Below are 14,229 nucleotides of genomic sequence, written 5' to 3'. Positions count from 1 at the left end.
TTAATTTTCTTGCAAATGTATTGAGCATGAATATGACACTCAATTAGCACGTATTGATCTCATCCCACACTTATTTGGGAAATAGCAATTTTTTGGTTTTACGTTTTAAAAATAGTACTTTTTTTGTTTTACATTTTAAAAGTAGTACTTTGGTGATACATTCGAGTAATTAAATGTTTTACCATTAGTAAACTGGATTTTTTGTCATAACCAGAATTTTCCAACAAAATGGATCCATTTAAAAAATGATCATGAGAAAATGCGTAAATATACTCCCGAAAGATAAGTGGGTATAGGAAGTCACGTTGCCGAGATTTCTGTGAAAACTCGATCACTATCGACTAAGGAGATTTTTCTAAAATATTAAAAAGTTTGGGTGCATTTTAGTAGATAATTAGATTGAAGTTCTATCATTTTTTCATATTTCTTTCATATTTTTTTCTTTTAAAAAATTTTATTAAAACTTTTTCCAATCTCCCACCAAATCTTAACTAATTTTTTTTTTAAATTATTATTTTTTCTTTTCCTAATTCTTCTCTTCTTCAACATCCCAAAACATCTTTCACATTACTCTGCCACAACACCCACTTCTTTCTTGTCACTTTTCCTAATTCTCGGCGTTCCATAGGATAGTTGAATAACTAATTCTCGGCATTCCTTGAGATAATTGAATTGATTAGAGAAATAGAAGGAATTAGGAAAAGGAAAAATGGTAATCTACAATAATGAAGTGGAGAAATTGACTAAATTCAAAAATTAGTTAAAATTTGGTAAAAGATTTGTGAAGGTTCCAATAATTTGTTTTGAAAGGATAAAAAAAATGAAATAAGATTTGGAAAGATTTGAAAAATGTAAGAATCAAAGTATAATTGTCTATCGAGATGCATGCAGAAAACTTAAAACAAGTTGAAATTTTTTAATATTTTAGAAAATTTTGTAGTCGTCCAAAATTGACGGAGAAAAATAGTTTTACCTGTTTTAAAAATGTTCAATTCTTCAAAACAAAAACTAAAAGTGTGATACTTTTTTCAATTTTTCATTTATATAAATATTTTTTTGAAAAATGAATGTAAGACCATCCTTCTTCAACGGCTTTCAGCCCAATAATGCCTTCTTGGAAGTACCATTTAAATAACCATAACCTTTATACCAAAGAAAAAAGAAAAGGAAAATAAGGAATTTTTAAAAATAAAATATAACAAAACGGTGAAATATGTAAATTGTATAGAACAATTTCTAAAATAAAAAAGGTCTACAGGTCCAAAGTAGAAATAGCCCATGGATCTACAATGAAAAAGACAAAAAATTTCATCATCAACGAGCAATTAATTTAGCATGTAATATATTTTGTACCAAGATCATTTAGATGATTACATTGATCATTTACATTTGAGTTCAAATCTAAATAATTTTTTTTCAAGATTGCTTTGATACACGAGATTTGTTTATTTTTATTATGATTGTTTAGATTTGAGTTTTTTCTTTTCAAGATTTTTTGGTACATAATCGTTTAGATTTGATACATGATTTTTTTTTTCAAGATTTTTTTATACTGTTTAGATTTCGTACAAAAAAATCTTTTAAAAAGTCGTTTAGAATTGGAACTGTTTAAACGATCATGTACCAACAAATTTTGAAAAAAAACTTAAATCTAAACGATTATTACAAAAGTAGACAAATATAAGCGATGGTATTATTGAATAAATTTTTTTGAGACCAATCACAAATTGTCACATCATTTGTTAAAGCGTAAATAATTGAATTTGAAACTAATTAAAATTTTTGATATATCCTAAATTCAAATTGCAAATATAAATTGATCAATTCTGATAATGTCACATGTTTTCATTATAACCGTTGGATCAAAATTATTTTGGTTCAATTAAATATTAGTTACCTGAACTAAGTTTGAGTCAACAAATAAGCTTAATTGAGCCCAAAAGGTAAATATAATCCAAATTCATGTGGTTGAACCCATGAGTCTAGTCCGTGGACCAATCAGGCTCAAGTCCATAAAGCTTAGAAAAGTTTTGGTTGGAAATTTTTGACTCATGAGGTCTAGAGAGAATTCTCAAGAACCTAAAAGACCCTGCAAAATCAATCGCCCTCGAAGATTGAAGCTTGTTTAAAGATATAATATAAGTTTTCTTCCAAAACTCTAACTTCAAGAACATTATAGACTCCGCTTCCTCTAAATCATTCTCGAGAGAAATTCTAAAGATCGAACCGCATTGCATCAAACGAAAACACAACATCAACTCAAGTTTAACTCAACGAATCAAATTTTTTTTGAAAACTTCGTGCGAACATCAAAACAATCTTGAAAAAAAAAAAGAATAGTTTAGATTTGAACCACAATTAAATAACAGTAACTGTTCCAAAAAAAATTAAACAAGACTTAGAAAGAACAAGACAAATTACATACGATGGAAAGAACGAACCTCAAATAAATTTATAAAATAGCTTTATGAACTTTTTGATTTTTGATTTTTTTACACGAGCTGTAAACATTCTCGAAAACAAGATAGAAACTATGGACAAATTATTAGAAGTTATTTTTACAAATAATCATAGTTAATTTCATTATTTTCAATATTAATTTCCGAATCTGAATGAAAAACTCATTATACTTCCCCTATCATACGGATGCCCCTCCCTCCATCACCAAAAGAGATGGGAGATGGATGATTGGAAGATGTTTCCAAATCTATAACAAAATCCACAATCATAAACACCCTCATTAATTTCCACATCCATATCTTTTTATAACATAATGTATAACTGGAATGAAGCAACTGTACAAGATTTACAATTGTAGTAGTAATCAACACAACGCAAAAGACCGAATCACCAAAAGAAAAAAAAATGCCACAAGAAATATTAAAAGTTATTTACATCACTTGATAGAAAGAAAAATGAACCCCAAGCAATATCATGCGTTTGATGAAATATCATTTGCTTCTTCAGAGCACCTTCATTACCGCTTTGCTCGTATGGTGAACGCCAGCGGCAGCCAGTTTCAGTATAGCCCGGCCCTTGTACAAGCTGCAAAATGGAAAACCCATGTTGAAGTTTTCACTAAAATCAATACCCGAGGAGTATCTAATAGCTTCACGATCGAACAAATTAATCAAACAATTAATATGAAACTTAAACAGAAGTTCTTGTTTGTCTTTGGGATTAAACACACGATCTCCGCAAGATATGCTTACACTTGTTTGAAAGAAGAGATGAACAAGCGAGAAAAGGGGTACAAAAACTAAAGAACTTGAGAGAATAATCCCAGGGTCACCCAACCAAGAATCAATTAATCAAATTTTGAACTTATGTTCCACTCCCTCACATCTAAGTACAGAAAAACGTGAGCTCAGTCCTTTACGAAATAGCAAAACTTAGGGGGTGTTTGGCCCACCGACTTCATAAGTCCACATCAATTAACTCAGCTCTACTAACTTCAACAATGTTTTTTTTATATCTGTGATTGTTTGAGCTAGCTTACACGCACATCGATTAATCTTACAGGACAACCCACTTGATCCTACAACATTTGGGTTGGGTGTCAAGGAAACGGTAGAAAATTAAATCCTAGGTTGGTGCCACCGTGGATTGAATCCATGACCCTTGGTTATTGAGACTGCCTCACTTTTTACCACTAGATCAATCCATGATGGTTAACCTTCGAACAATGTTTTCTATTAAAGTTTACGCATTTATCAAGGAACTTTATCTTCCCTTCTTTTTCTCTATCTCCCTCTCTCTCATGTTTCACAAACGGTTTGCACCCCAAACACAAACTTCCTAACTCAAACGTATACTAATTTTAGATTTCAGAACTCAACTCAATGCCTCAAACAACCCTTTAAGTTATGGACATCTACATCAAGCACGCATGAGAAACTCAGCTATGTGTTGTCGGGTCCTAATTTGGAAAGCTCTATTTTGTTGACAAGTTAAGCTTGAAAAGAGCTAGAACAAGGGATTTAAGATTCAAGCATTCTGAAATTCATCCCTCTAATTCAACAATCGTGAGTTCAAGAGTTCACCAGAGTGAATTCTCCTATCACATATGATGTTTTGTATTCTACATGAGGTATGGGGAATAATGAAATGGCAATCATTTTGACAAGGAAAATAAATAAAGGAAAACTGACCCTGCCAGTGCAAGCCCCCAAGTGGCTAAGGAATAAAACAGCAGCCCAGCATGCCAAATTTCAAACATCTTCTCCACTTTGCTGCCCATACCATCAAGTGCCTTAGCTATTGCTGCAAATAGAGATGTTAAATAGCACAAAATATTAATTCAACAATTGTCGTCACCCAAGTATAATCACCACAATCCAGAAGTTAAATTAACAAAAGGAAAATCATACCTTTCTGCAGCTCCTCAGGTGATATATTCTGCATTTTGAAAAACTTGAATATTTAAGATTCGTTATAGAAAACCAAACAGAAATTCCATTCAAAGTGATAGGCATACCCGGGTTTTTGGGTTTGACATAATACATCTAGCCATAAAGTGGGCAACTGCCTCCACCACATGTTCTTCAGATACAATCACATAACTTTCATCATCAATTCCACTCCATTCCTCAACGTTGTTCGGAACCATATCTTCAGTAACCCATACCCACCAACTGGGGGCTTCATGGCTAACATTCACAAGAATATCAGCTGCGTGCGAATCGGCTCCTAACCAAAGAACAATACAAGGGAGAGAAAAAACATCAAGCAATGAATATGAATATAAGATTTCAGTACCAATCAATGCATCATGTTTTGGTTCAAGAAAGAAAAAAAGAAAAAGAAAAAAAAGAAAAAACCTGTAGCTTCCCTGAAAGGAAATTCATAGCTAATTCCATCTTTTGATGCTTCGTTGAGGGATTTAATTTCATTTAAGAACTTTTCAGAATCCACTGTCGCAACGAGACGAGCGTACAACTGCCATTTATGAGATCCAAATACACCACTTGAGTTCAATAATTGAAAGGAACCAAATACCATCCTATGATCTTTATTATATATCGCAGTTTAGGAAAGAAAAACACGTCCTTAAAATCTCAAGCAAAAATTATTCAGCGTAAATTACCCTACGGCCGGGACCGAAAGATTCATTACCTGAATAAACTAAACTAATGGCCGTTTATAATTAACCAAAGATAAAAGAACATCTTCATCGGCATTAAATAAAAAATAAAACCCTAAAATTGGGAACAGCACGAAATTTGAAAGCTGCCAAAAATTTAGAGGCAAAAGCTTGAAAAAGAAGGGAAATGGAGGAAATACATCGGGAGGGCAATCCTTGAGCAAACAGTGAGATTCAGATATGTTCTGAAGAAGGTGGAGATTTTGTTCAAGCAACTTCCTCAATCTCCGATTCTCAGATCGCAAAGCATGAAGTTGTTCTTCCTCTGTAAGAGTGGGCTCAGGGGAATCGTGGCTGGGTATATGGTTATGGCAACACTCAATCGCGGACCAAGCCACATCTGCAACCTCGATGACCGTCTTGGCCACCTCCAGAGCGCCATGGCCGCCCTTCATCTGTACAAAGCTTGCTTCAATAATGGCGAAGTTTTGTTGCGGTATCGTTCTCTTCTACGGAACTCCAACGGATAATGATTTGATTTCCATTATTTTAGATATATATTAGTGAGGGATATAAATGATTTCTTTTTAAATCTCTTCCCATGAAAAACCCATTGTTTTGTGATATTGGTGATACTCCATCAAATTTAGTTTTTTTTTTAGACTAAAAAGGTTCATTTAATAATTTGAATGTCAAGTTATCTGGTCCATCAAATCAAAATATATTTCTTTCTAAAAAAATTAAATTAGTAGTCCTTTTACGACCTCAAAATCAAATATTTGGAAATTAAATGTGAGTTGAATTACATATGTTTGTATTTAAGGTGCAGAATTTGAAAATCTAGATTTCTGATGTCTCCTTTGGGTGTTGGTTTTGAATTCTCGGTTTAGCTAATTTGTTTAGTTTTTATTTATTTATTAATTGTACGTTCTAAATTTGTTTTGTATCAAAATTTTTATTTATTTATTTTCATACTTTGTATCTCTAATTCAATTTTTTGACTAAATTGATGTTAATTACAATAATGTAAGAACGAGAAATTTTAATATTTGATAACAATAATTTTGATTATAGTTGCATTAGCATAAATGGCCTAATAGGAATATTACAAACTATTCATAAAAATATAACAAATCATGTAATCGAATGGAGTTTACGAAAATTCTAATTAAACAGCATTGAAAATGATATAATAGTTTTCAAAATAAGCATAACCAAAAGAGTTATGCAAAATGAAAGTCTAACTAGAGTTATATTTAGTCATAGTTATGGTTGTCTTTCTATGGCACGCATTCAATCTATTTTAAACCACTTTTATCAAAATAGTCTAAATAAAAACGAGTTTATATATATATATATATATATATATATATATATATATATATATATATATATATATAAACATTTTTCTTAAGTTAATCAAAAATAAGTCTGAAGTCATTCTAGTTAAATTGACCAACAAACAAATTTAAAAATATTATCAGACTAAAAATAAACCATAGTATATATGTGATATATATATTTACAATTTTTACTATACTACTATTTGATTTATACTCGAGATCACAATAGATAGGTCATCAATTTTCTCCTTTGAAAAAATATAACAAAATCTCTTAAAATGAAGGAAATATTAATTTTAAATAAAGAAGGGAAAAGAGATAATTAAAAAAAAAGATTATCTAATAATAATAGTTATTAAAAAAATTCAAAAGAAGAAAAAATAGAATAATGAAAAATGTGTGTTTTAAAAAAATATTATTGTGATTAAATCAAAGCGCATTTGGAACGACTTAAAAAAAGTTTTTAAAAAATTCATTTTTATTAATTTTTAAGGTTTTGTAGTGAATGCAAAAGTTGGTGATTGGAAATTTGTCGACGAAGTAGGGGCGATGTTCGGAGTTGGTTGATGAATTTTTTAGATTGAATTCGAAAAAAAATGTAACATGGGCATGAATAGTGTTTACTATTCAATCCGATAGGAAAGAATGTAGGAAGCCTTAGTGAAACGGTCGTTGATCAATGGTGAAGACGGTTAACGATCGCAAATTTTAAGACAATTGGTTGGTCGTTGACCATCAGGACAATCAGTTGTTAAGGGTCATGACTATTGATCATTGACCATCACTACGATCGTTTGTTGACATTGATAATTAACGATAACGATTGGTTGTCGTCAATCAAGATGTTCACCCAACGACAATAATGTCCAAAGTTATGGGTCACCAGCGATCAAGATGACTAGTCACCGACGATCGACAATTGATAATCGACAGTCAAGACGATCTGAAGCTGACGATCAAAATGATCTGAAGCTGACGGTTAAGACAATTGATTGTTATGACCGTCGATTGATCATGGTCGATCATCGTGGTTGATTGTGAAGTTGACTAACATTTGTTGCCAACATCAATGATCATTGATAAGATGCTCAAGTGAAATTTTTTCTAAGACATATGACATTCCATAAATTTTAATCCAAGTGTCCAAACATGAGTTTGACTTCAAATGCCAAACCCCCTAATTCCAAACCTATGGGCCAAACACCCCTTAAGTGTTCTATTTCGCCTTTTCGCTACACCGTTCATGCTCGATTTTCCTGGCATAGTGTATTGTGGGATGATTCCACATTTCTCTAGGTATTTGGCAAAGGGTCTTAGACGTTGTTCACCCGATCCATCATATTTATAGTAGTATTCATCACCACGATCAGACTTGATGCCTTAATTTTCTTTCCAAGTTGAAGTTTAACTTCAACTTTAAAAGACTTGAATACGTCCAAAAATTGGGACTTCTCATGAATTATATGTACTCATATCTTGAATAGTCTTTTATGAACGTAATAAAATATTGTTGTCCATTCAAAGAAGTCGTAGGGAATGAGCCACAAATGTCTGTATGTATTAGTTCTAAGACGTTTGAACATCTGTTGGTACCTAATTTTTTTATGTTTTTCCTTAATACATTTCCCACAAATTTCAAATTTGCTAAAATCAAGGGAATCAAGAATTCCATCTGACACAAGTCTATGAATTATTTATTTAAAGATGTGACTTAAACGCTTGTATCACAACATAGCAAAATTCTCATTTAACTTAAGCTTTGTACCACATGATTTACATAACATAACCTTGTTAGATGAAACATAAGAATTAAGGATGTATAGGTTATCAATTAAAGAACCAATATCAATAAGCTTGAAGTTTTGAAAAAGACTAACTTTATTATTTCCAAAAGAACAAGAAAAACCAAACTAGAAATAGAAACTAAGTTCCCGTTTAAATGATAGTACAATAAAATTATCATTCAAATAATAATAAAAAAAACAACCAGTTTTATAAAGTAATCTAAAATTGTCCATAGATTCAACTGGAACTGCTTTGCCATCACCCACATAGATGAATCTTATAACACCATTTGACGATCATGTAATGTCCGAGATTAGGAGGAAGATATGAATGAACTGGTATCACATCTGAATAAGAGAGATTCTGAGGATATAAAAGTAATGTTAAGAAAGAATTAAAAGAATTAAAAGTTAATATCTATATCAACAAGGTGAACCTTCCTTTTGGGTGACCTCATGCGAATATTCCTAGGATGCATGTGAGTGAGGACAAAGCATGCTGAAAGGACTCGTGTTGTTTTGTGGAAAGAACTTTCACTCTAATAAGCCTTTAAGGATAGTAAGGATGGTACTGCTTGGTTGTAGAGGATGCATGGAAATGTCAGTGATCCAAATTACAAATCTTGGACCTGAGAGGTTACAGATTGACTCTACAAGCAACTTTGCATGTACATACTTATGTGAGTAGTAGTACCCAAAATCCACCCATCACGTATCTATAAGTACAGAAGCTAAATTAACTTTAGAACAAATAAAAGTAAGAAGTTTACCCTTCTTTACATGCCATTTGGCGTACATGGAACAATCTTTCTTGAGATGACCTTTCTTTTTGTAGAAAAAACAAGGATTCTCTATAGCTTGTTTCTTATTTAACTGAGATTTCCCTTCTACAACATCTGTATGTTTTCTTTTATTCTTACCATGATAGTTAGTTGAGAAGTGAGCACTTTCAGTCCTTTCTCTCTTAATCTTATCTTCTTCCTGCGCACATTGTGAGCTAAGCTTATTAGTACTCCACTTATCCTTCTGAGTATTATAACTTATCTTAAACTAAGTGAATTGTACCGAAAAAGAGATAAGTACCAGATGTATGAAATTTTTTTATTTATCTCGATATCAAGTGCCTTTAATTTACGAGCGAGATTGAACATTTCCACAATGTACTCCCTCATGTTTTCATTGCCCTTATTCCTCATGGAAGTTAAAGTAGTCAAAAGACTACTTCTTTCCCCTTTTTCATTTTTAGCAAAATATTTTTCAATTTTGGCAAGAAACTTTTTGGCATTCACTTTTAGTGATAGAACCCCAAAAAGACTGGAATGGAGGGCCTAATAATCATCAAACACATGCGATTTGACCGTTTCTCCTTCTTAATATTACTTGCATTCAGTTGTTCCTTAGTAGAAGCAAGTTCATCGTTTCTTAATGCAAGATCCATACACCCGAGAAGTATCTCTAGACTTTCCTTCCAAATCTTGAAATTCGATCCATTCAACTTAGGGATTGAATTTAGATTTTCAGATATTTGAGCAAGACCAATTGAACAAAGAATAAGCAAATAAATGATATACTCACAGTTAATAGGTGCATAAAATAAAATATGACAAAATAATTTCACATATATGGTGGATCCCTTTTACAAGATACATAACACAACATTGATGTCTAACCTTTGGGTAGAGACACCAACTGTAAATGGTAGTCTCAACGTAATAATCAAAGTACTGACTGTAAACTTTGTCAAAAAATTAACCTTTCTCTTTACTGACTATTTTCTACATGAGCAATCCTTATAATCCTCACCTACTCATTACCACATGCATACTCATAATTTTGCCAAATAATTATCTTATGTTGGATTGATAATTATTCACATAAATCAATGAATATATAAATCCTATATATTAGAATTAAACTAATCTAGATAACAAAGCCTACTTTGATAACATGTTATTTCGACCAATACAATCTAAAATATAACTTGGAGAAACTTGAGCTAACAAATTCGTGGTTGACATGTATATATGTCTATGCCCTTTATGTTTAAATCATGTAATATATTGAGAATATTTTTTAATGTAACCATGAAATATTACTCATGTTTTTTTCTACATTTAATTTTTTTTTATTAATGAAATGGTTGAGTGACTTATTAAGTATAAAAGGAAAGTAATAAAATGTGTGAACCAAGAAATATTAAAAATTTTCCTTTAATTTTCTACCTACAAAATCATTAAAAAAAAATGATGATTTCATATTTATAATTTCATAATTTCAAAAGAAATATGATTTTGGTGGATGTTTTACCATTTCATTATAATTTATTTTAGTGACAATTTTATCATTCACATAGATTTAATATTTGTTGTCATTTTCACATTCAACGATAGAAGTTACACTTTTTTAATATTAATTAATGCTCTGTGTTATTAGGGTCGTAATGTAACTTTTTTCCATCTTCCATAATTGATATTACATAATGCTATATGCTATTACACAAGTAACAACCTTTCTATTTTCTACTTTATTTGAATATATATATATATATTAGATGGTTAAGTTTGCAATGTGTAAGCTCAAGATGTAAGGAAATGAAATTTGAATTATGAAAAAAAATCAAATTCAAAGATATATTCGAAAGATAACAGTATTGTCTCTTTATTGAATAAATTCATTTTCCATGTTAATATAAAAAAGATATAAATATAAAAATATTGAAATTACTATTACAATTTCATAAAGTTAAGTTAAAACTATAATTTTTTCATGTGTGATTTTCATGTGTATCGCACACATTGTTTGCTAGTATAACATAAACATGCATGTGAATGTTCTTAAAAAATTATCATTCAAATTTAATCCACACGATGATCAATTAATCTTGATCAAATTTAACTTGTATTCACAACATGATTAATCGAATCTTGAATCTACAACATGATCAATTAAACTTGAGTTCACGGCAATGATTAATCAAATCTTCAATCTAGATCAGTTAAACTTAAAACCACGGTATGATTAATCTTGAATCTATAACATGATTAATTTATACTTATCTTCTTCTTGCACACATGATTAATCTATAACGCAAGATCATTCCATGCAAAATTGTCAATAATAAGTTACATACTAGATTCCGCTGATAATAGCTATAAAATGGTTATTGTCTGATGGCTATAAAATGACTATTATCTTCCTCAACAAAAACTTTGAATGCCCTTAATGGAGTCTTTCTCTTGATGAGATATAAGAAAGATTGAGTGCTTATTGTTTTGATATATTAGGGACCATAACACTAAGTCTCTTTATATATTAATTCACTTAGAGTCTTCATTAAATCCTAATCAATCTAGGAGTAGGCTTCCTTTAGTCTATACTCAATTAGGAATCTTGGGTCTTCATTAAATAGATCACATAATATGCCAAATTTAATAAAATAACCCAATGTGATAAATTATTAATTCACATACATAGCCTACACTTTAATAATATGCATTATTTAAAATGTTCTTCGGCTACGAACAAATTCCTCAGTCTTAAATGTTTTGAGTTGAAACAACCTATTATTTATTTCATCTTCATAGTTGATTTTTTCTCCTCTATTACAGTTTGTTGATCGAACTTGATTGTGTAAGGAAGAACAAGTTATGATGGTGAAATGAAGGAAAGAGATATGTTAAAAATATTAAATTTTCTTTAAAAGTTTGAATGAAATGTTACACACAATCTTATATTAAGAAACAACAAACATTTCTCTTTTCTCTTTTCTTGATCAAACATTGCAGCAACAATCTTTATCAGTGCTAGGTAGTTTTGGGTAACAAAATCCAGCACCAAGATTCTCTCGGATGCAATCATTATAACACGACTCGTCGTCATAAGTATCAGAGCATGGTCGAACACAATTCACGTTCAAGACGTCTCCCTTTGCTGCCATATTATCAAAAATAACATTGTTTAAAACATTGTTCTAGCAAAAATAACTTTATGGAATTAGAGAAGTTAAGAGTCATTAAGAGCATACTTGTTGATACAATACACGCCAATATCATCAACATAACGATTGATACTGTAGCAAGCTTTTGGGTTGCCATGTCTCTTAGACGATTTGGATCCTTGTGCTTTTATCAAATTATTTATTGAAGGATATGTTCTACAAAATGTAAAATAGTGTATTTAAAGCGTCTCTTCCTACAACTTCAAAACGATAGGACGTTAGACAAGCCTTAAAAAAGTAAAATCATTGTGTTAATTTAGTGTAGGAAAACTAATAGTTCTATTGAAGGCAATGTTCAAAATAACGAAGGATTGACATCAAAGATACTGATTTTAAATAAAACAGAGAATAAGAAAACCATATTATGCATGAGATAAAATTAGAAAAACTAAAAAAACAAAGAAAGTACACAGTTGATGCACCAAATTCCATTATGTACGAAACATCACCAAACCTTGTAAAGAACACAGAAGAAATTTAGAATACATAAGATTGAAGGATTTTTTTTTTTTTTTTAATTACAGGAAACAATCTAAACATAGTCATGTCCTGAGGTTAAGATTGAAGCACAGTAGCATTGGTTCTACCTCGTTTCAATAATCTTTGACAAGATGCAGCAATTTGCTTTTATGGAATACTGTCTGCAATTTGGCTTCAAAATTTTTTCTGCAAAACTGCTTTCACATTTAAGTTGAAACGAGATAATATTCTCACGTTCAAGAAGAATATGTATGTTTAGGGGTTTAGGGTTTAGGGTTAGGTTGAGTTAGATTTTTATTTTGGATTGAGTTTGGTTAAAAATTTTATGTTTTTTTTCGAGATGGTTGGGTTCGGGTTACATTTTTTAAAATTTGTGTTGACCCAAACCAACTTGAATTTTTAATATTATTAAAATATATATTATATTTTATAAATATTATAATTTGTATGATTATGTTGTTTGTTTGAAGTTTGTAATAGGTACATTTGATTTTGATTTTTTTTGTGGAAATTTTAGTTATTAACATAGATTGTAAACAAATTTAAATATTTTAAGTTAATAAAAAAATCCTTAAAAAGGAAAAGAAAAGAAATAAATATCTGACAACCCAACCAAACCCAACCCAGGATGAAGAACTCATGGTTGGCGTTGAAAGAAATTTATAAGATTCTTAATATGGTGATGAAAATAGTTATATAAGTTTCTATTTAATTATTACATTATTCCATATTAGAAAAGATTTTATTTTATATTAAAAAATAAATTATTCCCATAATAAAACTATACATTGATTCGTAGCATAAATAAGGAAGTTATCATTTACATAGTAAATTTGTGTTGCCATGAATAAGGAAATATTTTGAAATTAATTTTGAAAATCATTTATAATAAATAATGAAAATAAGGTTAAATTTTAGTTCAGAACATTTGTGAAATTGTTTACGAAAGATTGTTTTTCTGCGGACCTTTTGTCCACATGAACATACGGGTGCAGTTGAGCTAAGCTCATGTTAGCAATACTTCGTTATTTATTTCGACTTCTAACTTGATTTTTCCCTCTATTGCAACTTGTTGGTGGATCAACAATTGAATGTGTTAGAAAAGAACAAATAAAGTTAATCAAATGAAAGAGATATCATCAAACATTAAATTTTATATAAAATTTTCAATGAAATACTACACAATCTTATATTAAGAAACAATAAATATTGTCAATCATTGCAACAACAATCTTTATCAGTGCTAGGTAGCTTTGGGTAACAAAACCCAGCACCAAGATTCTCTCGAATGCAATCATTATAACATGACTCGTCATCATAAGTATCATAGCATGGTCGAACACAATGCACATTCAAAACGTCTCCTTTTGCTGCATATTACCAAAAATAACATTGTATTAAACATTGTTCTAGCAAAAACAGTTTTGTGAAATGAGAGGAATTATGAGTTAAAAGAGCATACTTGTCGATACAATACATGGGAATATCACCAAAACAACAATTGATATTGTAGCAAGCTTTTGGGTTGCCATATCTGTTAGA

General features: G+C 30.5%; 1 protein-coding gene across 1 annotated transcript; it reads right to left on the bottom strand.

Annotated features, from left to right (window-relative positions):
• Positions 1-2,723: 2,723 nt before the first annotated feature.
• LOC101203040 lies at positions 2,724-5,657 on the bottom strand. The gene is made up of 6 exons (XM_004151398.3): positions 5,284-5,657; positions 4,821-4,938; positions 4,478-4,689; positions 4,371-4,398; positions 4,152-4,263; positions 2,724-3,045 (listed from the first exon to the last, which is right to left on the bottom strand). Exons 1-6 carry the CDS (start codon positions 5,536-5,538, stop codon positions 2,964-2,966), a joined length of 807 nt encoding a protein of 268 aa, XP_004151446.1. The 5' UTR covers positions 5,539-5,657; the 3' UTR covers positions 2,724-2,963.
• Between the last annotated feature and the right edge of the window lie 8,572 nt (positions 5,658-14,229).

The sequence above is a fragment of the Cucumis sativus genome, chromosome 2, assembly GCF_000004075.3.
Source record: "Cucumis sativus cultivar 9930 chromosome 2, Cucumber_9930_V3, whole genome shotgun sequence".
Classification (NCBI taxonomy): domain Eukaryota; kingdom Viridiplantae; phylum Streptophyta; class Magnoliopsida; order Cucurbitales; family Cucurbitaceae; genus Cucumis; species Cucumis sativus.
The sequence above is the reverse complement of the archived record's forward strand: the minus strand, read 5'-3'. Positions and strand labels throughout refer to the sequence as shown.

Excerpts from the sequence above, each read along its gene's own strand:
- LOC101203040 (XM_004151398.3), bottom strand. The coding sequence starts at position 5,538 with ATGAAGGGCGGCCATGGCGCTCTGGAGGTGGCCAAGACGGTCATCGAG. Across the intron at positions 4,690-4,820 it reads TCCTTTCAGGGAAGCTACAG|GAGCCGATTCGCACGCAGCT; the intron begins GTTTTTTCTTTT and ends TTCTTTGGTTAG. Across the intron at positions 4,399-4,477 it reads TGTCAAACCCAAAAACCCGG|AATATATCACCTGAGGAGCT; the intron begins GTATGCCTATCA and ends TTCAAAATGCAG.